Source organism: Podarcis erhardii (assembly GCF_964252035.2).
Source record: "Podarcis erhardii genome assembly, chromosome: 7".
NCBI classification, from domain to species: domain Eukaryota; kingdom Metazoa; phylum Chordata; class Lepidosauria; order Squamata; family Lacertidae; genus Podarcis; species Podarcis erhardii.
In genome coordinates, this window is record NC_138511.1 from 66158760 (window position 1) to 66185992 (window position 27233).

Sequence of the window (27233 nt, forward strand, 5' to 3'; positions counted from 1 at the left end):
TCTGTGGGCCGCGCGGGCCGCGGCTCTGCCTCTCTGGCGCCTCCTCAGCCAGGCGAGGCTACGCGAGGCGGGAGCGAGCCAGGAAAACGGGGCCTCGGAAGCGGCCGTGGCGGCGGGCGATGGCCGGGGGAGAAGAGGGGCGCCCCAGGCCCCCCGACGCCTCGACGCCCCGCGCTCCGCCAGAAACGGCGCCCGGCGAGGCCGGCGGCGGGAGTTCCCGGCGCCTTCCTCCGCCGCGTTTGCCCCGGCTGGGCCTGGCCTTGGCGCTGGTGGCGGCCCTGCTGGCCGCGAAGTACTATCGGAACTCGGAGGTGGCCCGGCGGCAGGTACCGGCGGAGGGAGCCTCGCCGCGGGGGACGGAGACATCTTTGCGAGGCGCCTGCGGGGCGGGATGCTGGAAGTCGGGGCTGCTTGGGGGGCAGCGAAGGGGAGAATGAGCGGGGTCGGGGCTGGTCTTGTGCGGCTAAGAAGTTGGCGGGCAAAAAACGGCATTTCGGGGGTGCCTTTTGTTTTGCATTTGGGGAGCCTTTTTGTTTTGCAATCTGTGTCTAGTGCAGCCTCAGAGCTGCCTGTTCAGAAAGGAAGCCTCGTGACTTCCAAGTAAAGTGTGTATCGCATTGCAACTTCACAGTGCCGTCCTCTCCCAAGTCCCGTGTGGGATTTTTCAGCGGGATATACCAGGGAATAGGCTGGTAGCCTGAGGTTTGCAATCGTGCGCGCGTGAGTTTGGGGAAAAGTCCGCTTGAATCCCACGGGACTCACTTCTGCGTAGACGTGCATACGCTTGCGCTGTAAATATACCTCGCGTAGCATTTAATGAATGTAGGCAATTAACAGCCACAGGGATGGGATCGCCGTCATTGCGCATCTTCCCTAACACTAGTCATCCAATGAAGCACAATGGTGGGAGATTCACAGGCACTAATTTATTCACCCCGTACAATCCAGATGTTGAACTGCAACTCCCACCAACCCAAGCCCATCCGATATGGTGGCTGGTAGGAGCTGATGGGAGTTGTAGTCGAACAACATAATATGGGAACAAAATAAAAAAATTCCTTCCAGTAGCACTGGCACTTCCCACTTGAAAATACTTAAATCTAGTTCTGCATCACACACCAGTAGCACCTTAACATAATATGGGGTGCACCACAATATCTGCCCCTGTGGTACATAGTTAAACTATGGGATTTGTTGTCACAAGATCTGATGGTGGCTACAGGTTTAGATGATGTTAACGGTGTGTGTGATATGTTCATGAAAGGTCTGTTGAGGCTATTAGCTCTAACAGCTACCTAGAAACCTCTGTGTTTGTAGGCATTATATATCTGAACGCCAGTTGCTGTGGTGGGGGCCGTCTTGTCATGGTTGTGGGCTTCCTAGAGTATCTGGTGTGTGATGCAGAATTAGATTTACCGGTAAGTATTTCCAAGTGGGAAGTGCCAGGCGCTGCCCAGGAATTCGAGGAAAACAAAAGTCATGGATGCTTCAGTTGAGATTCCTGCATTGCAGAGGGTTGGACTAGATGACCCTTGGAGTCCCTTCCAACTCTACAATTCTATGATCTCCAGTGCCAGAGGCAGCATGCCTCTGAGACTGTGTGCACACCATACTTCAAAGCACATTTAAAGTGCGTGCACACTACAAGAATCCTGGGAACTGAAGGATGCTTGAAAATGCTGCTCTTTTGCGTAAACTACAGTTAACAGGATTCTTTTTGGGTGGGTGGGCGGGTGCTTCAGAAGTGCTTTAAATGTATGGTGTGTATGCATCCAGAATATGAGTTACTGGGGAATGGCAGTGAGAGAGGGCTATGGTGCTCATGTCCTGCACAAGGGCTTCCCATAGACATCTGGGATGGTCACTGTGGGAACTGAATACTTCACTAGATGGGCTCTTAGTCTGCTGCTACAGAGCTCTTCCTGAGTGAGGATATCCCATAATTCTTCTTGACAGATAAGCACTGTTTTTAAGTGAACAGGGAAACATTACTGGTGGTTCTTTTCCTCAACACTTTGAATGAGGTACACCTAGCAAGCTTTTTTGTAGACTGATCAAGGCCGGATTAATACCCTAATTGCTGTCCTGTTTGTTTACGTGCAAGCTGAGAAGTCAAGTTTTCTCCTTCCCTATCCATCATATTGGGCATGCCTATATTACAAATGTAAACTGTTTTTATCAGTCTCCCCCTGGCTGATCCCCACAAACTCTTAGGGAGTTCTGAGAGGGTGCTTGGGATCTTTATCAAATGATAAATCCCAGGATTATTTGCAGGAGACCATGATGCTATTATAAATAAGCCAATGTATTTTCCATATAGATGAATCCAGAGAGTGTGGCCACTTGCTCTGTCAGTAGGGAGAATAGCTGCCAGAGCAAGAAATGTACTTACAGAGGAGAATAGAGATTTTCAGCTTCTGCAAGAGCTGCTGTATTCTTTGATGTTTGGCAGTGCAGTCTGGGAGAAGAGAGATGGTGTTTCTCTCAGCTCCAGGCTTCCTTTCCCATGCTTTTCTTTTGTTTCCTTCCTATGAGCAGAAGCAATGTGGTATCAAGGCCAGCTCTAGGTTTTGGGCGGTCCCTTTGGCAAGATGCTCAGTTGGTTAGAGTGTGGTGCTGATAATACCAAGGTTGCAAGTTCAATCCCTGTATAGACAGCTGCATATTCCTTCATTGCAGGGGGTTGGACTAAATGATCCTCAGGGTCCCTTCCAACTCTACAATTCTATGATTCTATGACCCTTTTCCTCAGAGAGTGGGCCCATCTCCTCCCTGCCACTATCATAAGAACATAACATACATAAGTGTCAGGAATTCAGCCTACACTCAAGTAAGACCCTGACAGAGACACATGCCCAACTGGCATGTTCTCTCCCTCCTGGTCGATCATATGGGAGCTTCAAAAGCTTTCTTCTGCCCGAACATCACAGCGACTGATGCCAACAGACACCGGCACACTTAGGGATCCGCAGAGTTTGCGCAACTTGCGTAACAGACCTCAGCAACTCAGCATTTTGGCTAATCTACTTTATTTACATATAAACACACACAGAGCACTGCAACATGGCTCCCTCTCTCTCTAGCATCAGACAGCAAAGAGGGGAAAAACAAAGGACAATAGTCCCACTTCACTGAACACAGTAACTCAAACATCCTGTTTCCGTCACTTCCCACTCTGTGGAGTCAAAACATACACAGTCATGTGATAGACAAAAATCCTATGACTGCAATCATGGAGCAGGAATTCTAACAATAAGAAGAACCCTGCTGGATCAGGTCAAAACCTAATCTGGACCAATATCATGTTCTCACAGTGGCCAACCAGATGCCTGTGGGACCTGGACACAAGAACACTCTACCCTCCAGCTTTTTCCAGCCATTGGTATTCAGAAGTATTGCTGCCAGTGCCTATAACTGTGTAGGCAGAGTATAGTCATCATGGCTAGGAGCCTTTGATAGTCTTCTCCTCCATGAATTTGTCTAATCTTTTAAAGCCACCCACATTGGTGGTCATCATTGCTCCTTGTGGGAGCATATTGCATCATTTAACTATGGGCTGCTTGAAGAAGTCTTCCTTTTGTCTGTCCTGAATCTTCCAACATTGGATGTCCATGAGATCTAGTGTTAGAAGAGAGAGAGAAGGGGCGGGGAAACCCCTTCTTTCTATCCCCTTTCTCCATGTGATGCATAATTTTATATACTTCTACACATCACCACTGACCATGAAGTGCACCTGACAATAGCCTTGACCCACTGCCAGAGATGTCCTCGCCCCTGGTACCTAGTGGCGTCTGGGCCCTCTGCTAGGCTTTCAGCTCCAACTTGGGCTTCCAGCTTCTTCTGAATCCAGGCTTTGTGTCCCTTGCCAGCTTGTCTTTGCTTTTTGTCTGCTTGGTGCAGCCCTGGTTCTGCCCTACAAGACACTTGAGTGCTTTCCTGACGGTAATTGACAAGAGCAGCACCTTCCAGGCAGCATTAGCATCCTTTTAGGCTGGCAGGCGGCAGATGGAAAATAAACGGGTTTGGGAGCTGTGGGAACACTAATGGTGTCACAGGCAGCACAGAATCACTGCAGCTTGAACTGCGGAGAGAAGGAGACTCGTTGCACAGGGAGGAGGAGACTCCTTGGCTGCAGGGAAGAGAGCAGAGTAGCCAACGGAAATGCAACTTGTATGAATCCACCCAAGGCTGTGCCTCATCAGCCTAGAAATGGGCTTGCTGGTGTTGGCAGTCCCTCCCATTTGCTATATGTAAGGGATTGGCCTGAGTCTCTAATATCCTTAAAACAGACTAAATGAAGCAAAATTTTGCACCACTGCAATCGGAGTGAGCTTAGCTTGAAAGAATGCAATGAGAACTTCGCCCTGATCTGGCTTATGGAAGCTGGAGCAAGAAAGTTAGCTGTGACTATTATTTAATACTTTACAGCCTCCCCATGTTTTAGGAGTGCATGACATGACCTCTCCCATTTCTGTCAATGCGGATTGTGCAGTAGAAATTTCTGAATGAATTCCGCCCAGCTGAATGTTAAATGTAAGGGATTTTGTCCTGCTCAACGCTAAGAAGCTGGGATGGGCTGTTGTAGGGTTACACCAGGCTTTTGGTGAGTTGGGAAGGAATGTTTCCCAGTGCTTAAAACTCTCCACTTTTTCTGACCCAGGGAATGCAAATCATCCTCACTTTGCCCAAGTCAGTGTATAGCTTGGATTTCTTGAGTTCAAGAATTAAGAAATGTTTTGGTATGGAAAATACTTCGTCGTTGAGGAAGCTCATTGGTAGAGCCCATGGGTTGCATCTGATGCTAGTGCTACACCCATTGAAATAAATAGACATGACTAACATGGGTCCATTGTTTTCAATAGGTCTACTCTGAGGAGAACTTCTTTTGCATACAGTGCAAAAGAACCCAGGTTTATCTCCAGGAAGGGCCCCAGTCAGAAACCCTGCAGAGCAAGATGGACCAATGGGTCTGGCTAATCACAAACCTTCCTGTGCATGAGGTTTTCTAGGATTTTACGAGAAAGGAGCATAGCTCAGTGATAGAGCACCTGCTTAGCATCCAGAATCCCCATCATCTCTGAATAGACTCCTCTGTGAAACTCTGGAGAGCTGCTGCTACTCAGCATGGACTATACTGAGTCAATTGTCTAACTTGCAATGGTAGTTCACCATGTTCGTCTAGTCACAACCAGTTCATTTATATATTAGGTTTCCTACACATGCATTGTGCTCGAAGCAGTTCACTGAAAATAATGTGGCAGCAGTCTAAATACAATTAACAACACCTTCTTATTGGTGATGCCTTTCTTGCTTTAAAAAGGTAAAGGTACCCCTGACCGTTAGGTCCAGTCGTGAACAACTCTGGGGTTGTGCACTCATCTCGCTCTATAGGCCGAGGTAGCCAGTGTTTGTCCGCAGACAGCTTCCGAGTCATGACTAAGCTGCTTCTGGTGAACCAGAACAGTGCACGGAAACACCATTTACCTTCCCACCAGAGCAGTACCTATTTAACTACCAGTACTTACACTTTGACGTGCTTTCGAACTGCTAGGGGGGCAGGAGCTCAGACCAAACCGGCAAGCCCTAGGCTCTGTGGTTTAGACCACAGCTCCACCCACGTCTTTCCCTTAGCATACCTTAATTTGCTGTTCAAAGAGTGAAGAAGCTAGGAGGGCTGCCCTTAGAGGCTTTTCTGCAGCAGAAAGTCCAAATAGCGGCTTCCAGGTACGCACTCTCATTGGCATAGGGCACAAGGCCGGGATTGTGGCCCAGGTGCGAAATCAACCCACCTCCTTTAACGGCAGCACCTCGCCCTGCATCATTTCAGGGCTCCCTCTAGAATGAGGGTGGGGGACCTCAGCGCTAGGGGCCAAATGCAACCTTCCAGGCCTCACCACCTGATCTTTAAGACTCTCCCCAAGCCACAACCCTCCCCAGCCCTGCTTTTCACCCCTTTGGAGTGTTTTTGCCTTTACAGGAATGTGACCTTGGATTGCAATACAGTAGTACCTTGGTTTACAACCATGATCCGTTCCGGAGGTCCGGTTGTAAACCAAAACAGGTTGTAATCCAAGGCACGCCAATGAGGCCTCCCCAAAAAATGGGTTGTAATCCAAAAAAAGGGACACACGCTTCCAGGTTTGACGTGGTTGTAATCCAAAACAGTTGTAATCCAAAGCGCTTGCAAACCAAGGTACCACTGAAATGCCTATTGCTTTCCTGGATGGAGGCTAGAGATTGGTGTTTGTAGAAACCAACCTACTGTACAAAGGTAAAATTTGCAGTCTGTGCTTCACCCATTTTTGCATTTGGCCTACCCACTGGAAGGCTGCCCAGAAGGGAATGCAACCCTTGAACTGGGTTGCCGTACTCTGGAATTTAAGGCTCTCTGGGCACCCCTCGTCCTCTGAGAGCTTAGCTGGCAGAACTGAAACATGTAAGGCTGGGATTCCTGGATTGCTGGCTTCACTGTTACTTCACTTCGCATGCATCTTCACATGCTTCAACTGCTCCCAACTCCTCAGTTCTGTGACTTGAGAGCCAGTGTGGTGTAGTGGTTAAGAGCGGTAGTCTTGTAATCTGGGGAACCAGGTTCGCGTCTCCGCTCCTCCACATGCAGCTGCTGGGTGACCTTGGACTTCTGTGAAGTCTCTCAGCCCCACTCACCTCACAGAGTGTTTGTTGTGGGGGAGGAAGGGAAAGGAGAATGTTAGCCGCTTTGAGACTCCTGAAGGGGAGTGAAAGGCGGGATATCAAATCCAAACTCTTCTTCTTCTACTACTTTAGACAGTCATGTTTTATTGCCATACAGGAATTGCCGCTCTGCTGTCAGCGCCACTTGGAAACCCAAGTAGCCTGAAGTGGTCTCAATATCCACCCAAACTACTGCACTTTCCACATTCACAGTGTGTCCATAGCCTTAATTTGGATTTAGAGCTGCTTCCTGGTGCGTTTCGGAACGTGAAATGTGACTGTAACCTTTACGGTTCATGCACGGGGTTGGTTATATAAGTCCATGCTATCAGAGGAGTGCAGATCATGCTCCACGGTTCACTGGCCAGCGCTGAGCCAAACAAAAATATCTGCAGGTCTGCCAGCTACCTGTGGACAATTCCCTGACAGTTCGGGTGAGTCTGATGTGATTTCCATGGCAGGGATGCTCCTTGACTTACAAATAGGGTGTGGATTATTTAGGTAGGTTTTCCTTAAGGAAAAAGAAAGAAAAGACTTACATATTTTTCTTCTTGCAAAATCAAATGTGATTCATGTGTGCCAGTTTGGGTCCCAACCATGCAGGGAGACCAATCCCTACTCCAAAGAGAGTCTAACTAAGCAGTGAAGAATGTAAGGAAGTCTCTGTTGGGTTCAACCAAGGCCCTATCTAGACCTTTTCTCCAGAGAGAGAGAAGGAAAGCAGAACCATTCCACCAAGTCTCAGCTCTTGCCTATCCTTGAATTGTTTCCAGTTAATCCAGGAGTAGCTGTACCCTCAAGATGTTTCTGGATTACAGCTCCCATCATCCATGACTTTTAGCAGTGCTGGCTGGGGCTGATGGGAACTAGAGTCCAACAACATCTGTTCTGTTCAAAATTGGGGGGCACCCTCCTCCAACCTTTACAGTTAAAAGCAAACTTGTGAGATCTGATCACTGATTTCTTGCATCTCCTCTGTTTGGAACCTCAAGCCGCTTAATACAGAGGTACCTCGGGTTACAAATGCTTCAGGTTACATACGCTTCAGGTTACACACTCCGCTAAGCCAGAAATAGTGCTTCAGGTTAAGAACTTTGCTTCAGGATAAGAACAGAAATCGTGCTCCGGTGGCGCGGCAGCAGGAGGAGGCCCCATTAGCTAAAGTAGTGCTTTAGGTTAAGAACAGTTTCAGGTTAAGTACAGACCTCTGGAACAAATTAAGTACTTAACACGAGGTACCACTGTATATCCAGTGAAGCATTCTCCTGCCTCCCAAAAGACATGTCAGAGATATTGGGTTTCACAGGTGCCAGAGCAGATTTGTGGTTCTCTAAGCTCAGGTTATAAGTTAAATTGAAATATTTTAATTTAATTTAAATTGAATTAATTTAATTTGAATAGCTTCTGAATTATGTATGCTAAACTATTAATTTTATTGTATAGTTTATATTCATTGTTTCAAATTATATGCCTCCCCCCCCGGGGGGGGTAGAAGTTCTTATTTTAATTCCGCACAGAGCCATGTAAATAAATGTATTATTATTTCAGGCTATATGCCTAACTCCATTTACCTGGCAGTAAGATCCATTGAATTCAGCAGGACCTGCTTATGAGTAGACATGGTTAGGCTTGCATTGTAACTTGTGCATATCAACATCTCTCTTATTTCCCAAACAGGAGACAGCCCTGAAATCTTTGGGAAACGAAGGACTTTTCCTGTTTGCGTCCCTGGATACGAACAATGACCTGTACATCAGTCCTGAGGAGTTCAAACCAATTGCAGAGAAGCTAACTGGTAGGCATCTAATTTTTTGAGTAGACAAATACATGTTCATCTTGCTTTTTAAAAAAACAACAACCCAAAACCAAAATCATGGTCCTTGAACACAGATTGTCTAGTTCTTGCATTAGGGTTGTCACTCATTCATTGTCTGCTTAATCCCCGGAGGAGAGGACAACGACATTCCAGCCATTTTTTTCCGGCTGGAAAACTGAAGTGATAATCCAGACCAGGCTTTCCTAACCTGGTCCCCTCTGGCTATTTTGGACTACAATGCCCATCAGCCCTAGCTGGCACAGTTGTGTCAGCTGGGGCTGATGGGAGTTTTAGTTCAAAATAGCCAGATGTCAATAGGTTAGCAAAAAGCATTTGAAACCATCTCATTCTCTTGTTACCACTGATTCCCTAGGCAGGCGTGGAACTGCTGTTATAGGTCTCCCAGTGCTGGTGAAATTGGGTTCGAAATCAAAGCACCCCAAGGGAAGAGGGCCAAGCTTCCAGAGATAGGGCACATCCAGTGGTGGTTCCAATAGCAAAAGAGCAGCAAACATCTAATGAAAATGAACACTTAGTAAGAGTTATGCATGAGTAAAATTCTATTTTATTTTTACTTTTAAGAAGCATTCTTAACCTGTGCTATGACTACGTGGTCCCCAAGGCAGCTTGCAACTCGTCACGTACAGCGATGGTGTCATAAAAAGGCAAAACAATTAACATATAAGATAGATGAAAAATCCCAAGCACAGGATCATAAAACCCTGCGCAGCGGGGGACAGCATAAAACAGAATTGCTCATTAATCTCTCATCATTAAAAGCCCAGGCAAAAAGGAACAGATCTTTGCCAGGGACCTAAATGCCACTAAAGTGCATGCATTTTAAAGGTCAGCCTTAAATATGTGCCTTTCACGATATATATATGCCAGGATCCCATCTGACCCATGACCTTTCCCCTGGAAGAGGCTTGGGACTCTGCAGAGAACCCCACTGCAGCTGAGGACCTGGAGGAACCTGCAATAGTCCCAAGGCAGACTGAAGGGTCCCATCTTGCTTGGGCTACCCCAATCACCTCTTCTCGCCACATCCCAAGCCCCTCCTCGGTCCCCGATTTCCCCCTTTGATTTTGAGCTAAAATGTCATTGCAGGGGGATCATGGGTGTCACGCAGGTAAGTCTTCCCGTCTTGAGTCTCATTCAACACCATTTCCTCATCTGGCTGCTGTTCCTTCTATGTTGGTCACATAAGAAAGCCATCCCAATCGGTGACCGTTTCTTAAACAGGATGATGTTACTTACAGTAGCCTATCCGATATGCCGTGTGATGAAACCACTGAAAACAATAGATGAATAAGTCAACATCTGGGGGGAAAGGAATGCCAAAAGTCACCAAGAAGGGGAGGTTGTTTTGTTTTTCTTTCTGGGAACTAATGGAACTATTTTTTTTTTTTAAAAAACAGTATCTTTAGCTAAGCTCTGCTTTCATTGTGTGTGAGTACCATAGCTATTTGCATGGCTTAGGCGGCAATCCTATGTACGCTAAGCTTGGAGGAAGCCTCGCTGAGCTGGGTGTAACTTCTGGGTAGAAATGCATAGGCTTGCACTGTTAAGCAGCATAATCTAAAGGGACTCCCAATGTCCAGGAAGCATTGATGACTACCTGAAAGCATCTGCTGATAGCAATGCAGCAGCCATTCCATGTTTCTTCTGGAGCAGCTGCTCAGGGACCTCCTAGCAACCCGTGCAGCTCCTCTTGACCCGTGCCCGTCATGGCTGATTAGAGCGTGTCCAGACGAGGTGCGGGCCCCCCTGGGGGATATCATCAATTTGTCCCTTGGCACCGGGATATTCCCAGGGGAACTGAAGGAGGCAGTGGTGCGTCCGCTCTTAAAGAAAACATCATTAGATCCCTTAGATCTATCCAATTACCGCCCGGTCTCGAATCTTCCATTCCTGGGTAAGGTGATTGAGAGAGCGGTTGCTGAACAGCTTGGTAGGTTTCTGGATGAAACATCTGCTCTGGATCCATTCCAGTCCGGCTTCCGTGCTGGTCATGGGACCGAGACGGCTCTGGTCGCCCTAACAGATGATCTCCGTAGGCAGCTGGATCGAGGCGGGTCGGGGCTGCTGATTCTTCTAGATCTGTCAGCAGCCTTCGACATGGTCGATCACGAACTCCTGGACCACCGCCTTGCCGACGTGGGAATCCAGGGCACAGTCCTTCAATGGCTGCGCTCGTTTCTCTCTGGTCGGGGACAGAGGGTGGCGCTCAGGGGGGAATTGTCATCGCGCCACTCCTTGGTGTGTGGAGTGCCTCAGGGTGCGATTCTCTCCCCGATGCTTTTTAACATCTTTATGCGCCCCCTCGCCCAGCTTGTCCGGAGTTTTGGGCTGGGTTGCCATCAGTATGCCGATGACACCCAACTCTATCTGTTGATGGATGGCCATCCTGACTCGGCCCCCGATACACTGGCGAGATGCCTGGAAGCTGTGGCTGGATGGTTACGTGGGAGCCGGTTGAAGTTAAATCCTTCGAAGACAGAGGTCCTCTGGCTGGGGCGGGATGATATGGGATTGAGGGGGCAACTCCCATCTCTTGCGGGGGTGCAATTAGTGCCAGCACCGTCCGTTAAGAGTTTGGGTGTAATCTTCGATACCTCCCTCTCTATGGAGGCGCAGATTACAGCTATAACAAAGGCGGCATTTTTTCATCTCCGCCAAGCTAAGCAGTTGGCCCCTTATCTCTCTCGCCCTGACCTAGCCACTGTGATCCATGCGACGGTCACCTCCAGACTGGATTATTGTAACTCGCTCTACGTGGGGCTGCCCTTAAGACTGACCCAGAAACTCCAGCGGGTGCAGAATGCCGCGGCGAGACTCCTTATGGGGTCTTCGCTGCGAGATCACATTCAACCGGTACTATACCAGCTGCACTGGCTCCCGGTGGAGTACAGGATCAGGTTTAAGGTGCTGGTTTTAACCTTTAAAGCCCTATACGGCCTAGGACCCTCGTACCTACGGGACCGCCTCTCCTGGTATGCCCCACAGAGAAACCTACGGTCTGCAAATAATAACATCCTCAAGGTCCCAGGCCTCAGAGAGGTTAGGCTGGCCTCAACTAGAGCCAGGGCCTTCTCGGCTGCGGCTCCAATCTGGTGGAACGCTCTGTCACAAGAGACTAGGGCCCTGCGGGACCTGACATCCTTCCGCAGGGCCTGCAAGACAGAGTTGTTCCACCAGGCCTTTGGTCAGGGCGCAGCCTGACTCCCTCCTCTGGCAACCTGCTTAGAATCTTGCTTAATTAGTTGCCATTAATTTGATTTTAATTGATTTTTATAATGTAATATTTTTAGAATGTGTGAATATCTGATGGTTTGATTGTTGATTGTTGTTAGCCGCCCTGAGCCCGGCTTCGGCTGGGGAGGGCGGGATATAAATAAAATTTATTATTATTATTATTATTATTATTATTATTATTAAGCATCAAGAGCAGCCAGGTGACCCAAATGAGTTTCAGGTCTTTGCAGAGACTGTTTTGAAAAGTGAGCCATCTTGAAGTCCCCCTTGGGCGTGCAAATGACCTGCCTCTTGGTGTTTTCTTGGGAAAACAAACATCATAAGCATATAAAAACTGGAGATCTCTTGGCGGGCGGGTGGATGGGGTGGGTGTTACCTGCCCACAGCAGACAACTGCTCTTGCCTTAATTCTCTTTGCTCAAGCCCTAGACTGATTTACACAACGAAAGGCTGCTAAGCTTTCTGTGTTTTTCGAAAGGCTTATGCACCAGACGCCTCTTTCACAAAGGGCAATTTTTCTAAATCTGCGGTTCCTATTGTCGGACTTGCAGAACTGCACACGTTGGCTTTGTCTGGGGCTTAAAGGGGATTCAGAGCAGCTGAATGCAAGAGATACTGCTCTGCAGTAATGTGACCAGAGAGCTGGCGGGTGGCGAGATGCAAGCAATCTCGGGAATCTTTTTGCATACAGAAATTGTAGCGCTTCCACCTGCTGGTTACTTGTGGGCTTGATAGCGCTTGCTTGGGCAGCCCTCCCGATTGCTCTCACAGCCAGCGCAGAGGGGAGTGGGATTCAGGCAGCCCTTGTTTCCTGCCCATCTGCAGAGCAGATAAAGGGGATTGTGACACCAGTGTGGGTTCTGCAGTCCTCACAGCTGGCTGCCTATTGTGCTTGCAAGAGCACAAACATTTCTGCCCCTGTGCTGTCGTGTCAGACAAAGAGCAGAAACAGTGGCTCTATGGGCATGACCCAACACAGCAGCAACCAGTTTAGTCATCCTGGGAGATCAGGCTCTTCCCAGCCAAATTTCTCAGCGGCTGGCACCACAGTGTTTGCCCCCTCCCCAGGCTGAAAAACTTAGCTGCCAGGTACAGAGTGGTTCCTCCTGCTTGCAGCCAGGAGTAGGAAAAGTGGCTGCCTGGAATTAGACTGTATGATTGCCTACAGATCTCTCCTTGCCAGTCACAGCCTTGACATGCCCACTTGGTAAATGTAGCAGATCGGCAGCGCTCTCACAAAAACGATGTGTGCTGTTGCACACTCAAGCTGAGAACATGCACAAGAAATGAAAGAGCCTTGTTCAAAGCAGAATGCAAAGGAGTTGCTGGCGGTCTGTTGGTGCCCCCTGCTGCACAGAGATAGAACTGCTCAGCTGGATGCTTTGTTTTGCTCTTCATCCTTCCCAGCCTTAGGGCCAACAATACACCTTATTAGTAGGAATGTGGGCCGAGCGTGTTTGGGTTTAGTTGTGCTTGTGGTGAAGTGAAAGCGTGATACCTTCATGAAGACTTGTGGGTTGCATCGTCTTGCAACCTAGGCATGCAGGTGAGCATTGGTGCAACCACCACAAACCCACACCAGTTCAGCTTATGTCTTCAACATGTCTCTATCATTATGTAACACAGAAAAACCCATCCTCTCAGTCTTTCAATGGCCAGTCGTTCTAGAGTGCAGCAGGGGCAGGGGGAGAATAAGGCTGTTTATATTGTTCTGCCTAGCCTAGCTGACATCCTGTCCCTTCCCTCTTGGACTCCAGACAGCCGCTACCACCATCTGGGTGAGAGGCAAAGAAAGCAAGGCCCTTCCGTTGACTGTCTTGACAACTATTCACCCTGGTTTCCGCCAGTTGATTCTCCTTCACAGGCACATATGGAGGACCCTGCTGGATGGTGCCAATGGCCCATCTAGTCCAGCATCCTGTTCTCACAGTGGCCAACCAGGTGTCTCCATGGGAAGCCCTCCAGCAGGAGCTGAATGTATCTGCAACTCTCCCCCTTGTGAGCCTCAGTAGAAGGCATACAGAGGAGGTAGTTTGTAGCCGTTGTGGCTAGTAGCCATTAGCATTACCCTCTGTGAATTTGACTGATTTTCTTTTGAAGTCATCCAAGCAGGTGGCCCCCATCAGCGCATCTCAGGAAAGAAAATTCCACAGTTTAAGCAAGCGCTGTGTTTGTCTGTCCTGAATCTTCCGGCATCTGGCTTCCTTGGCTAGTCCTGAGAGCTAGAATTATGAGAAAGGAACCTTCCTGCCTTTTATAGTGGTACCTCGGGTTACAGATGCTTCAGGTTCCATACGCTTCAGGTTACAGACTCCGCTAACCCAGAAATAGTAACCTCAGGTTAAGAACTTGGCTTCAGGATGAGAACAGAAATCGTGTGGCAGTGGGAGGCCCCATTAGCTAAAGTGGTGCTTCAGGTTAAGAACAGTTTCAGGTTAAGAATGGACCTCCAGAATGAATTAAGTTCTTAACCCGAGGTACCACTGTATTTTGCTTTTACTTTCTTTTCTTTCCTCCCTAAAGTGTCTTTTATTTACCTTTTAGCAGGGCCTGTGTGGTTTCCAGTTGTTGTACAATGCTTCACAATTTTTTGTGCTTTACAATTAGATGCATACATGAATTCAGCTTCTCAGGCAGAGCTTCTCAGTGTTTGCTATCTGACTCCATTGGGGATAGCACAGAAAAGGCAGTGCAGGGGAAATTACAGCTTTCTGCAGGACCAAGAGTATATCTGAATGCGTAGAGCTGGGATAAGAGACAGAGGAAGTAAAATTATATTTTTATTGAGCCCATTTCTTTTTGGAATGCTTCATTCCAATTTGCATGGTCATAAAGGGTGCTGTAATAATAATAATTATTATAATAAATTCTTCTTATTGCTTTATTATAGAGTTGTAGAAAAAACAAGCTGGTTCATATCACAGTGAAATGAAAACAGTGCAGGAGGCATACAGACTGGTAGGGGATATGCAGACTTAAATGCGCTGAAAGTTTGACTATATATGGAATACTTGGTTTAATTTACCGTATTTTTCGCCCTATAGGACACACTGGCCCATAGGACGCACCTAGTTTTTTGGGGGGGAAATAAAGGGGGGGAATTATTCCTGCCCCAGCCGCGGATATCTGCCCTAAGCGCGGGGCGCTCTGCTCCAGGCAAGCAGGCTGCTATCTGCAGCCTAGGGAGCCCTGTGGGAACTCCCGCGGGCTCCCCAGGCTTGCTGATAGCTTCCTGAAGCCTGGAGAGTGAGAGGGGTCGGTGCGCACCAACCCCTCTTGCTCTCCACGCTTCAGCGAAAGCCTGCATTCGCCTCATAAGACGCACACAGATTTCCCCTTCATTTTTGGAGTGGAAAAAGTGCGTCCTATAGGGCGAAAAATACGGTATTTAATTTATTTCATAAAATTTATATACCGTTTGATTATAAAAATAAAAAACCTCAAAGAAGTTTACAGAAAGAAGAAAGGAATAAAATTGCTAGTAAAAACAATTACTGTACAACAGTTGCTGAAAACGCTTAGAAATTTGAAACTTGCAATAAACTAAGAAACTCATCAGCATTCTAGATACCTGAATAGGCTCCTCTAAACAGAAATGTTTTTAGCAGGGGCCTAAAAGAGTAAAGTGAAGATGACCAGCCTGATATCATTAGACAGGGAGTTCCAAAGTGTAGGTTCTGCCACAATGAAATATTGATTTCTTACAAATGAGGAAAGTATTCTATAGCACCTGCAGCAGTGTCAGTTCTGAAAACTGAAGTAGCCAAATGGGCATATAAGGAGCAAGGAGATCTCACAAGTAAGCCAGTGCCAGGTTTAAAGTAATACTGGGTTTTTTAAAGTTGTGCAAAATTTTTGTATAGCTTTTTCTTATTCGCGTATCTATTTAAATTAATATAGTAATTGTATTTTCATAGCAGTGGTATGCATACAAATGAATGGATTTATTTATTTTCTATGCTGTAGTTTTATAAGCTATCATTAATATTAAGAATACATAATGATTTTAAGTCACAAGCTGCAGTATAATAATCCACATGAAAACTGTTATATGCATTGGGGGGAAATAGTATTTTCTTTCAGTAATTTAAAGAGTGGAACTTGCAGTTTTCAATGCAATATGTTGCAGCATTTGTAATAGGTACTATAATAGATTCACTGTGGCAGTGTTATTTTTTTCTTAATGTAATTTGGATGGTTACTTCTTCAATTGGATTCGTAGGTCACCAATAACGTTATGTTAATAATAACACTATGGATGGATCTAGACACATCGAAGAAGCATTTCATTTAAACATGTTGTAAACTTTGTATGAGAAATCGGGTTTGCAAAAACAGAACTCCACAGCACCATCTGGTGTCACAGTGTTATAATGCACATACACATAAAGCGCTTTTTCTTTGCCAATGTAGCTGAGTCCTATGTTAATAAAATGCATACATAAATCTTGTAACCCTTGATCTGTTTTCAGGCATTGCTCCAGTAACTGGGATTGAGGAAGAAGAGATATTGGATCCCAATGGGGAGACTCTTTCTATCATTGCAAAATTCCAGCCCTTGCTTATGGACACAATGACAAAGAGCAAAGACGGTTTCCTTGGAGTGAGTATCACATTTAATTAGTGCTGCAAGTTTTAATCAGTAGATCAATCAACTAGAAGCATTAGTGGATTGATATGAAGGCTGGTCCAGTTTTAACCATCAGGTCAATGAATTAAATGTGTGCTTGTTTTTCGTTTGCTCCAATTATATTGCTGTAACTGGGAACGTAAAATAAAGTGCTAGGCAGTCTTTCCTTCTAGTAATAGCTTTGTTCAGGCATTGCACCAAACCTTGGTTAAGAAAGCTTAAGTATGGAGTAATAGTGTAATATCTGAATGTCTTGTGATCCATCAGCCTCCTAAAGTGGAAGAGGCTTCACAGGGCTTCTTCCTAACGTGTCTCTCTGGCTCTGCAGATTTCTCACATTGCGCTTTCTGGGCTTCGCAACTGGACGGCTCCGGCTTCCCCTCTGAGCTTGATGTTCGCCCAGCAATTCAAGGCCTTCCTTCCGCCAAAGAATAAACTGGAACTTGCTGATCCTTGGTGGGTGATTCCCAGTGAGCTGAACATCTTTACTGGGTACCTTCCCAACAACCGTTTCTACCCTCCGGCCCCCAAGGGGAAAGAGGTAGGCGAAGTCTTCATCATTGCCATCAATCTGAAGGCTAGGGAGTAGTAACGATGGATCATGTTTTGAGTGTTCAGAGTGCTTCATAGATGGCCTCCTTGCAATCCCATCTAAATCTTTATTGCTTGGCCAAAAGTCGTCTGCAGCTATAAGATAGCATGGTAAAAAGTGGGACACCACTCAACTATGGTGAAGACACAAACTAGTAAGAGAGCCCATTACTATATTCAAAGTAGATATTCTTACATACAGGTAACTCTCAACTTTCACACATTTAACTTGTGCACATTCAGTTTTAGATGCTTGGCAAAAAAAAAAAGAATAAAAAAGAATAAAAAATTAGAAGTGGGGTGGAATCCAATGTGCTTTGATTATATGCGATTTTGGCTTTACGCGCTGTTTCCAGAATGTAACCCCAGCATAAGTTAAGTGTCACCTGCGCACTGATCTACTTAACAGAACTGCTGTATCCCTGGTTTGATGCTTGAGGATGTGGATTCTGATAACAGCCTCTACTTCTTGGGGGCTCATATTAGTTCTTGCTGGCATTTGGATAACAGCTTCATGCAGATACTGAAAAATGTGAGCAGCGCTGATTCTGCAATAGACATCCTTTTGGGATGTGCAGGGTGGTTCACATGGCTTGAGATGAATTGGTGAAGGGACCTTCCTTGCATGTGATATTTTGAGTTCAGTGGCATCTGAACGATGCAGAACAGTGAAAACAAGCACGTCCATTTCCAGTCCTTGGCTGCCGTGTTGTTGAAAGATGGAATATGGCATGTTAAAGCTCACTAACAGCAATATTCAGAATGCTGGAGGCTATAAACGGTTGAAAGAAGCTAAGAAAACCGAGAAGATGACCTTCCTTAGTCAGGTGTGGTTATTGAATGTGGCCTTGAAGGGGAGTAGTTTTGGTGTCTTAGGTTCACTGGCTGCAACCTGCTATAATCCCCTGTACTTTCCCCCCCAACATAGGTCATCATCCACAAACTCTTGAGTATGTTCCACCCCCGGCCGTTTGTGAAAACTCGGTTTGCCCCTCAAGGAGCCGTGGCCTGCATCCAAGCTGTTGCCGAGTTCTACTATAAGATAGCCTTCAGGTAAAATTGCGTAACGGGAGGGTGCTTGCGGTTAGACTGGTTGAGTAAATGTTACCTTCGCATAACCTTTGCCATTTCCCCTGCCCCGTTTTCCTTTTCTGCCATTTCTTCTATGCTGTGAGCCTACAGGCGGGGACTGCTTTGTTTAATTGACTGTATGTAAGCCACTCTGGGAGTCTTTTTGGCCAGGGTACAAATGCTCATAAATACATGAATTGTTCTTCTTCTTCCTTGATCAGCTTTCCTTACATTGATAATGGGCCACATTTGTACATCTGCTTCCCTCTGCATAGATACTGGCTTGCTTCGCTCCTCCTTGCTCGTGCTGGGGAGAAACAAACCATGTTCCCTGTCCAAACCAGGGTTCATGGGTTGTTTCACTCCAACACACCACAAGGGCTAGCTTATTGTAGTGCAAATCCCAGGAATCATGGGCTATTTCTCCCTAGCATGGGGAGGAGTGAAGCAGGACATTCAACTCATGCACAGTAAACCATGGTTTAGAGCTTACTTACAGTGACGTGCTATATCTGCCATTAAGCAATATCATAGGAGTTGCATGATGTGGGTATTCCCCACATCAGCAGTGTCCTCTGTGGGAGCCGCTTGACATTGGCATGGGAAGCCCCCATGTGATCCAAGCGACCAGTGAGATGCAGAGTTTCATATATTGATACAAGAACACTACAAAGATAAATTAGACTTCAAACCATAGTGATGGCTCCATCTTAGGAGGAAGGCCTAGAGTGTTTCCAGCAAAAGATAAAGCAGCTGCCAAGCATACTTCCCATCCAGAAATCTGTTGCAGAACTGCAAATATGGTCAGTACAGGTAGTTCTATGTGCAGATGTTGGTGGAAGAGAAAGCATCCTTTATGAGCAACAGTTGTGGGGGACTCTAGGATATGGTCCCATGCTTTTGCCCCCAGCCTAGGCCTCTCATTCAATGGCAAACACCATTAGCCACATAGCAGCTGGGCCTACTCTTGGTTTCTTAGCCTTCCTCAGGACACCTAATTGCTTGGTGACATTCTCTCTTATTTTCTTCCAGGATCCATGCAGAGTTCCAGCTAAATGAGCCTCCTGATTTCCCATTCTGGTTTTCCCCTGCCCAGTTCACAGGCTATGTCATTCTCTCCAAGGACTCCTCCCACATTCGAGAATTCAAGCTGTTTGTTCCTAACAACAGGTGAGGGTTGTCCCACTTCCAACATCTTCTGATTAGAGACAAAATCACAAATGGCCTTTTTAACTTGAATGTGCAAGCTCCACACATTTGATTATTTTGCATTATTCTACTTAAAGTCCGGCTTCTGAGATTTACATAATAAGTGTTTTGGAAGTTGTTCATTTGTAGAACAAGATCAGCTTGGCTTATGCTTCAGTTCTCAATAGATTTAAAGCTTGTCTCTTTAAGAACACAAGATAGGAACATAAGACTCCACCTTATGCCGAGTCAGACATTTGGTCCACCTAGCTAAGTAATGTCGATATTGACTGGCAGCTCCAGTTTCATGCAGCAGTCGCCCTCAGCCCTACTTGAAGATGCTGAGGGTCAAACCTGGGACTTTCTGCATGCAAAACAGATGCAGTACCAGTGAGACCAGGCGCTTCCTCTTTCCCCAGTGAACCTGCACATGCACTTATGTCAGCACCAGAGGCCCTGCTCTGTGTCCCCAGGTTTACTAGGTGAGCAGAATGCTCTCCTGAGAGACGCCCACCTGGCCTTATCACTGCTGGCCTCTTTGCAAGGAGCAAAGGCATGGATTTGCATTCAGCTAAGTCCTACTCAGGGTAAACCCACTGAAATGAATAAACCTAAGTTATTCATGTCCATTAACTTCAATGTGTCTTCTCTGAGTAGGACTAACATTGGATACTGCTTTGTTGTTGTTGTTGTTGTTGTTTAGTCGTTTAGTCATGTCCGACTCTTCGTGACCCCATGGACCAGAGCACGCCAGGCACTCCTGTCTTCCACTGCCTCCCACAGTTTGGTCAGACTCATGTTTGTAGCTTCAAGAACACTGTCCAACCATCTCGTCCTCTGTTGTCCCCTTCTCCTTGTGCCCTCCATCTTTCCCAACATCAGGGTCTTTTCCAGGGAGTCTTCTCTTCTCATGAGGTAGCTAAAGTATTGGAGCCTCAGCTTCACGATCTGGCATGTGAGCACTCAGGGCTGATTTCCTTCAGAATGGAGAGGTTTGATCTTCTTGCAGTCCATGGGACTCTCAAGAGTCTCCTCCAGCACCATAATTCAAAAGCATGGATACTGCTACTGGCAGTTAATTTATTTCATATACCTACATACCGCTTTTATTCCAAGTTGGTGTATGATTAATGTTTTAAAATAGTAATACAAACGAATGGTATAGAATTTAGGCCAACAGACCAAATGAACTGGTGGCGTGAGGTCCCTGGCCTAGACTTCCTTTCTTCTACCTTCCTCCAGTGCACACCCATTCTAAAGTAGCTATAAAGAAAGAGGAGAGGGGCTACATCAAGGAGGAGGCACCTATGGTCATCCATTTGTTTTTGGACTACAGTTCCCATCATCCCTGGCCATTGCCCATGCTACCTGGGGCCAATGGGAATTGGGAGTCCCAACAAGATCTGGAGGGTCACAAGTTCCCCATCCCTGGACTGCCCCAACATTGTCTCAGGCCACTGATAGTCCTTCAGAAGCTGATGGTATGTTCTCCCTGCTTCTCTACTTCTGTCTTCCATCAGGGTGCACAGGCATTTCTTTAAAAAATAACCATCTAAGGTAGATGGCTATTTCAGCAGGCATTTAGCTAACTGTAAATTGATTCCATGCTGCTTCTTGGGAGGTCTGGTGTTTGGGGTCTTCGTTTGTTGTTTTTTAATCGTTGCTTTCAAATTGTGTTAATTCATTGTAACCTACCTGAAGGTTTCCAGACTGAAGAGCAAGATAAAATTTATTTTGATAAAATTAACAAACATTGTTTCAGTACATGTGGATATCCTGCACCTGACCTTTTTTTTGCTTTTTCTCACCAGGTCTCTCAATGTAGACATGGAGTGGCTCTATGGTGCCTTGGAGAGCAGCAACATGGAAGTAGATATTGGATACTTACCTCAGGTCAGTAGCGAGAATCGCATTTGGACTGTCTGTGCCGCTGTATTTACAGTACTGACCGATTCTATCTTATACATTTGCATGCCTGATTTGTATTGTATTCAAAAGAGTATAAAGCGAAAAGTTTCATTGTCTCCTTGGTTTTTACAGGACATTTTGTTGAGTAGAAGAAGTAGCTATTGATAGTGGTTGGTAATGGTTCATTTTTAAATATTACAGTGCTTTGAACTTTACATTGTAGACTACCCTGGGCTCACAGTGATGAAGAGTGGCTTAGAAGTTAAATAAATAAATAGCAAATAGCTAGATGGTTGCAACCTATCTTCTAGCCTTTTAGGAATGGGACAGTAGCTTAGGATCTGATGGTAGATATTTAAGTGATTTGAAGTAGATTGGTAATGATTTCTGACCCCAAATTATTTAACAATGGCAATCCCCACCCACTTTGCACAGCTGAAGTGGGAGAAAAACTGGAAGGAGGTAAGCAGAAGTGGATTTTTTGAACGGAAAACAAATTCTGGGCTCAGAATTCTGTAATTCCAGTCATATTTATTTGGCAGCTGGCTCAGTTGGACCTCAAGGAATCTAGTAAAAAGAAAAATGTGAAGTAGATCCCACAAACCCAATGTCTACTCACCGTGGCTCTAGGCTGCATTCCACATCCCTGTGTGTGAAATCTCTATAGCGCTGCCTGTTTTTTAGAAACCAGAGTATGTTCACTGAGAGTTAAGTGCCTTCTGTCTTGCAGATGGAACTGGAGTCTTTGGGGCCTTCGGTCCCTTCCGTGATTCACGATGAAAACGGGAATGTGATTGACAGCAGAGACTCAGAAGGAGAACCAATTCAGTTCATATTTGAAGAGATCACCTGGCAGCGAGAAATAAGCTGGGAAGAGGCTGCCGGCAAACTGGAAGTTGCCATGTATCCATTTAAGAAAGTATGGAAAGAGCCTACCTTGCATCCCCTTAAACGTGATTAAGTTATTCTGCCAGCACTCATGTATGGAAGAGCTAAATGCAGAGAGCCTTCCCAGCCTGAGTTGGTGGTTGTGAAAGTGACCAGGCTCTGCAGTTATTGATGTCTGCTAACACAGCATCACAGCAGTTCTATCCAAGACTCTGGGATCTTTTAAATGACTGTACAGTACATCCTTTTGATGGATGGATGCAAATGTTGGCAGAGACCACAGAGGAGTATTCTGACTGGAACCAGGTTTCTTAGGGCACAGGCAGGACCTTAAGTGCTGCATTGTTCATCCTTCCTGTTATCTTAAGTCCCTGGTGCCATTTTAAAAAGATGAAAGTGATGGAGGTGTCTTGGAGGGCATTTTTCTGCTGCAAGCAGAGCAGGACACCCAGCAGGCTTAGCACTGTACTTACCTTATCAGCAGGAAACACAAGACATGTGTGGCTTGTGGGAGTTGAAACAATGAGCGAATTTATAGCATGAGCTGTTAAACGCTATTCTCATTCATCCAGCAACCAGAACTACCCTTCCACATATAATTAATCAGCTGAAAAATGTTGGGGGGGGGTTGGGGGGGCAGAATGTAGTAAAAGCAGCTTGTGAAAAAAATGTGCAGTTTGAAAGGATTGTTTATGGTTAGCTGTTTCCTGAAGAAGCCTGGGTTTCCTTAAGGGGGCTCATCTGTTTGACCTGTAGTGCGACTTTTAAGGATTGTAATTAACCCATCTCTCACTTTTAAAAAAAGTGTCGTCATAGGCTATAAAGCTTTGTATTTAAGGGCTATCCTAGTAGCCATAGGCAAGAAGGAATTGGCTCAGATGTAACAAGAGACCAGAAAAATCTTTTCATGTACAGCAGCCCAAATGGTATAATGCTCAGAAATGGAAGGAGGGTACAATGCCAACAAAGGAGGAATGGCAGACGAAACTGACGGGGCATGCAGAAATGGCTAGTTTAACTAGTAGAATAAGAGACCAGGAAGAAAGAACTTTCAAGGAAGATGGGAAAAGATTTGTAGAATATTTGAAAAATTATTGTAAGCAAATTAAGGCGTTAGAAAGATTAAGAGTAAATTCAGCAGTATAAAGTAAAGTGAGATAAAACTGAGAAAGAGAGAATACGGAATAACTAGAATATGCAGCACTAAAGGGTAACTAAAACCATCCATGGAAGGGAAATCAATGTTAAATGTATGGTTTGCATTTTGGTACATGTTAATGTGCAAGTGTGTGTATGTGTGGAATAGAATGTAAACAAGCAAGCAGGCTGGTCAGGGATGGACCAAGCTCTCTGTCCCTCATGTTTTCAACTTTTTCTGTTGCTTCTTTTGGTCTCAGGTTTCCTACCTTCCCTTTACTGAAGCTTTTGAGAGAGCAAAATCTGAGAGTAAACTGGTGCACTCCATACTGTTGTGGGGAGCACTGGATGATCAGTCATGCTGAGGTAAGAGGGGCATTTCGCATCACAGTTTGTTTTTAAAGGACATGTGAAAAAATCCAAATCCAAATTAGGGCCGTTATTATTATTATTATTATTATTATTATTAGCAGTAGTAGTAGTAGTATTCCTTTCTCACATAATATGAAATATTAAAAAGATATAAACATATACAGTACATTATGCAAAAATATAATAATAATATGTATTGGTGGGTTCCCCACCCCCTGCCCCACAAGCAAGTGTCCTTTTTCTTTCTGTCTCTGAGCAGGTTCAGGGCGAACTCTCCGGGAAACAGTCCTGGAAAGTTCGCCCATCCTCGCCTTCCTGAATGAGAGTTTCATCAGCACCTGGTCTCTGGTGAAGGAGCTGGAGGAATTACAGGTAAGCATTCAGCTGCACCAGCTTAGTGCCAATGGATGGTGCTGGCTTGTCAATATAAGGTGGTGGTGGCAGGTCAAGAATGGGTGCATCAAAACCCCACAAGCAACCTCACTAGCGCCTATTCTAGACATCCAAAGAAACTAGAGCTGTCAATTTTGGACTAAGTAGGTGCTCTTTATAACTGAAAGCAGTTTAAGACATGGATTTGTTTTCCACAGGCTAAGAGAGAGAACGAGGTCAACAGCAAACTCGCAGGCCTGCACCTGGAAAAGTATAACTTCCCTGTGGAGATAATGATCTGTCTGCCCAATGGCACTGTGGTAGGGCTCTGGCTCCCATTTTTCCTTTGTTAATTCCTTCATTTATGAATTTATGGTGTCTGCTGGGGGTGGCAGTTGTCTTCCTCTGATATGCTTGCAGCAGCAGCAGCTGAGCATCTAACAGCTGCCTCTCAGAGCTGAAAAACAGTTTCATTTTGGAGCAATACAAAGTACTTGTGCTAAGCAAGGCATTTACAGATTGAAGCTGTCAGGGCATTTCATAGTGATTGACTTTTTCTTGTCCTTTCCAAAAGCTCAGGAAACCAGGTCCACAAAAAGTCGGTAGGTTCACAAAGCGTGCTTCTTAATAGACACAGAATATTTCCATGGGTACCAAATGGTATTGAAGAACTTGGTAGAATGTTACCTTGGAGGAGGAGATAAGACTGAATGAAGGTTTAGGAGAGAGTTCTGTGCTTCATATTGCAATGTTTAGTAGGCCACTTAATGTTTTTAAATAACTTTTAGAATACCCATATCCAGAACAGTTCCAAAACATTTTTTCTTTACTTGGGAGCTAGGTGCTCTCTCTCTCTCTCCTTCTCTCTGTCTTTACATGCAAAGAAGCTAGACCTGATCAGGCAGCCATGAAAGATTCTCGTAGGCCTCACTTACTGATAAAAATTGTTTTACTAAAACCATACTCTGCTCAGGCCACTTCTCTGCATTTTCCTGGATCCCTGAAGAATCTTTCACATTCCACATTTCACCTCCCATCCAATAATAATAATAATAATAATAATAATTTTATTATTTCTACCCCACCCATCTGGCTGGGTTTCCCCAGCCACTCTGGGCAGCTTTCAATAGAACATTAAAAACAGAATAGAACTTCAAACATTAAACACTCCCCTAAACAGGGCTGCCTTCAGATGCCTTCTAAAAGTCAGATAGTTTATTTCCTTCACATCTGATGGGAGGGCGTTCCACAGGGTGGGCGCCACCACCGAGAAAGCCCTCTGCCAAACTGTACAGGCACACATTTCTGATTCACTTTTTGCCCTCTTAAACCATTTATTTTATCAGGGGTTGATTTGAGAAAGGAATACATGTATTTCCATTGTCTCCATTTTTGAAAGCTGGGGACGGGAGCAGACTTTATCAGTAGCTACTACAGGCAAGTGGGGCCTGGGGACTGGCTGGCTTCCCTTCCCTGTGGCTCCCAAAGAGGAGGAGGTGGAGGCCTCTTTTCATCACCCTCAGCAGCAGCCACCTCTGTTTAAAATTGAAGGGCATCAGCCACCTTTGCCTTGAAGCAGCAGGTGCTAGATTTAAACAATGCAGTGCTTCCTGCTCCTTGGGAGGGCAAGGCAAATGGGCTTCAACCTCCATCCACCTGCAGTGACTTCTGGGAGAAAAGAAAACTAACGTAGGGATTGAATGGTCTTTTCCTAAACACATCCTCCAATTTTCCCAGGTCCACCACATCAATGCCAACTACTTCCTGGATATTACTTCTATGAAGCCTGAAGAAGCTGAGAGCAGCATCTTTAGTTTCTCTGCCAGTTTTGAAGATCCCTCAACAGCAACATACCTCCAGTTCCTGAAAGAAGGACTTCAGAGAGCAAAGCCGTTCTTGCAGGCCTAAGCAGAGAAGCAACCCAATGCCCTCCTATTGATCACCAAAGACACAGGAGTTCTTGTTTCTGGCACGCCTTGAGCTCATGCAGGACACAGTACTGAATAGTAAAGTGTTGTCCTCCAGTCAAGTAAGTGTCCCTCAAAAATATGAAGCTGCTACACCTGCAATTACACGAATTATTTTCAGGACCATTTTGAAAGGAACTGGTCTTACTATTATTCTAGTTGTTGGAAGCAGATCGTCCTGCAGCCAGCAGTAGAGACTGGGAACAGGGCAGAACAAAAGTCTGAAATGGGGACTGTGGTTCCTGGGCTGTGGTGTGTGAGGTCAGCAGGTTGCGTCTCATGCAAAGCCTGGATTCAATTGGTGCTCTTCCCTTAGTAAAAAGGCTGTGTTGATTCATGAATGGGATACCATGTTTATGCACTGGCTCTGGCGTCTGATCCCATTCATGGCCCTGAACTGCTCTTACGTTGCGAAGGCCTCCACATTTTGCATCACATGTTGTGATGCAAAGCACCATTTAGCTTTGGACAACTTAAGGAGGTTGCAGGTTGCGTCTTCAAGATCAGAGCCTACAAAGATGCCACTGAGCATAGGTATAGGAGCCTAGGAAGCCACCTTATACAAAGTCAGGCCGTTGGTCCATCCAATATTGTCCATTCTGCCTGGCAGCAGCGCTCTGGGATTTCAGTAAGCAAGGCATTCCCAGCCATGCCTGGAGATGCTGGGGATTGAACCTGGGACCTGCTGTATGGAAAGCAGTTGCTCTACCGCAGGGCTACGGTTATTTCCTAAAGCATCACCTGTGTTATTTGCTACATTCCTGGCTTACAAGGCAAGACCTGTGTGTTTCCTACACTCGCACTGATGTCTGGAGGGCTGCTCAGGTGGGTGCTATTTCACAGAGGGGGGAACCTTCGAAACAAACGTTTTAGCATGGTTAAACCAGGCCACAAAAGGCTCTGCAGACCCCTCCGGGGGCCAGATTTTGTCCTAGGGCTTCCAGCTGCTGATCCTATGCATTTTCATCATTGTGACTTCAAGTCAAGAAAAACCAGTTGCTCTTTCCTAAAGCACATACAGTCTTAGAGGGTTGCGTTCACAGTAATAATGTCACTGTCCAAACCTAAATCATGTTTAAGGGTGATTTTACATAACTGATTTTCCCCCCACCGCAGAGTTCGTTCTGAGTCACAATCACATGGTTGCCATGCCCATAATCCTGGGCCTGCAGAGTGTTCTAAAATGGGGCTATTTATCCCAAGATTGCTTTTCTTCTTTGCCATACGATGCCGTCCATGCAGTAATGCCACTTTGCACGTACAGGGAGAAGAATCGGATCTAAGCAGTTTTTTCATTTCAGGGCCAGCCTTTCTGTGCTGCCTGCAACACATGTGAGTTGCAGCT

The 27233-nt window shown here is 45.8% G+C and overlaps 1 protein-coding gene across 1 annotated transcript; it reads left to right on the top strand.

Annotated features, from left to right (window-relative positions):
* SELENON (selenoprotein N) lies at positions 1-26326 on the top strand. Its single transcript, XM_081869264.1, has 12 exons — positions 1-326; positions 8371-8488; positions 16237-16367; positions 16723-16935; positions 17914-18038; positions 19089-19226; positions 21056-21137; positions 21883-22071; positions 23438-23543; positions 23809-23921; positions 24140-24241; positions 25659-26326. Exons 1-12 carry the CDS (start codon positions 120-122, stop codon positions 25827-25829), a joined length of 1695 nt encoding a protein of 564 aa, XP_081725390.1. The 5' UTR covers positions 1-119; the 3' UTR covers positions 25830-26326.
* Positions 26327-27233: the final 907 nt, after the last annotated feature.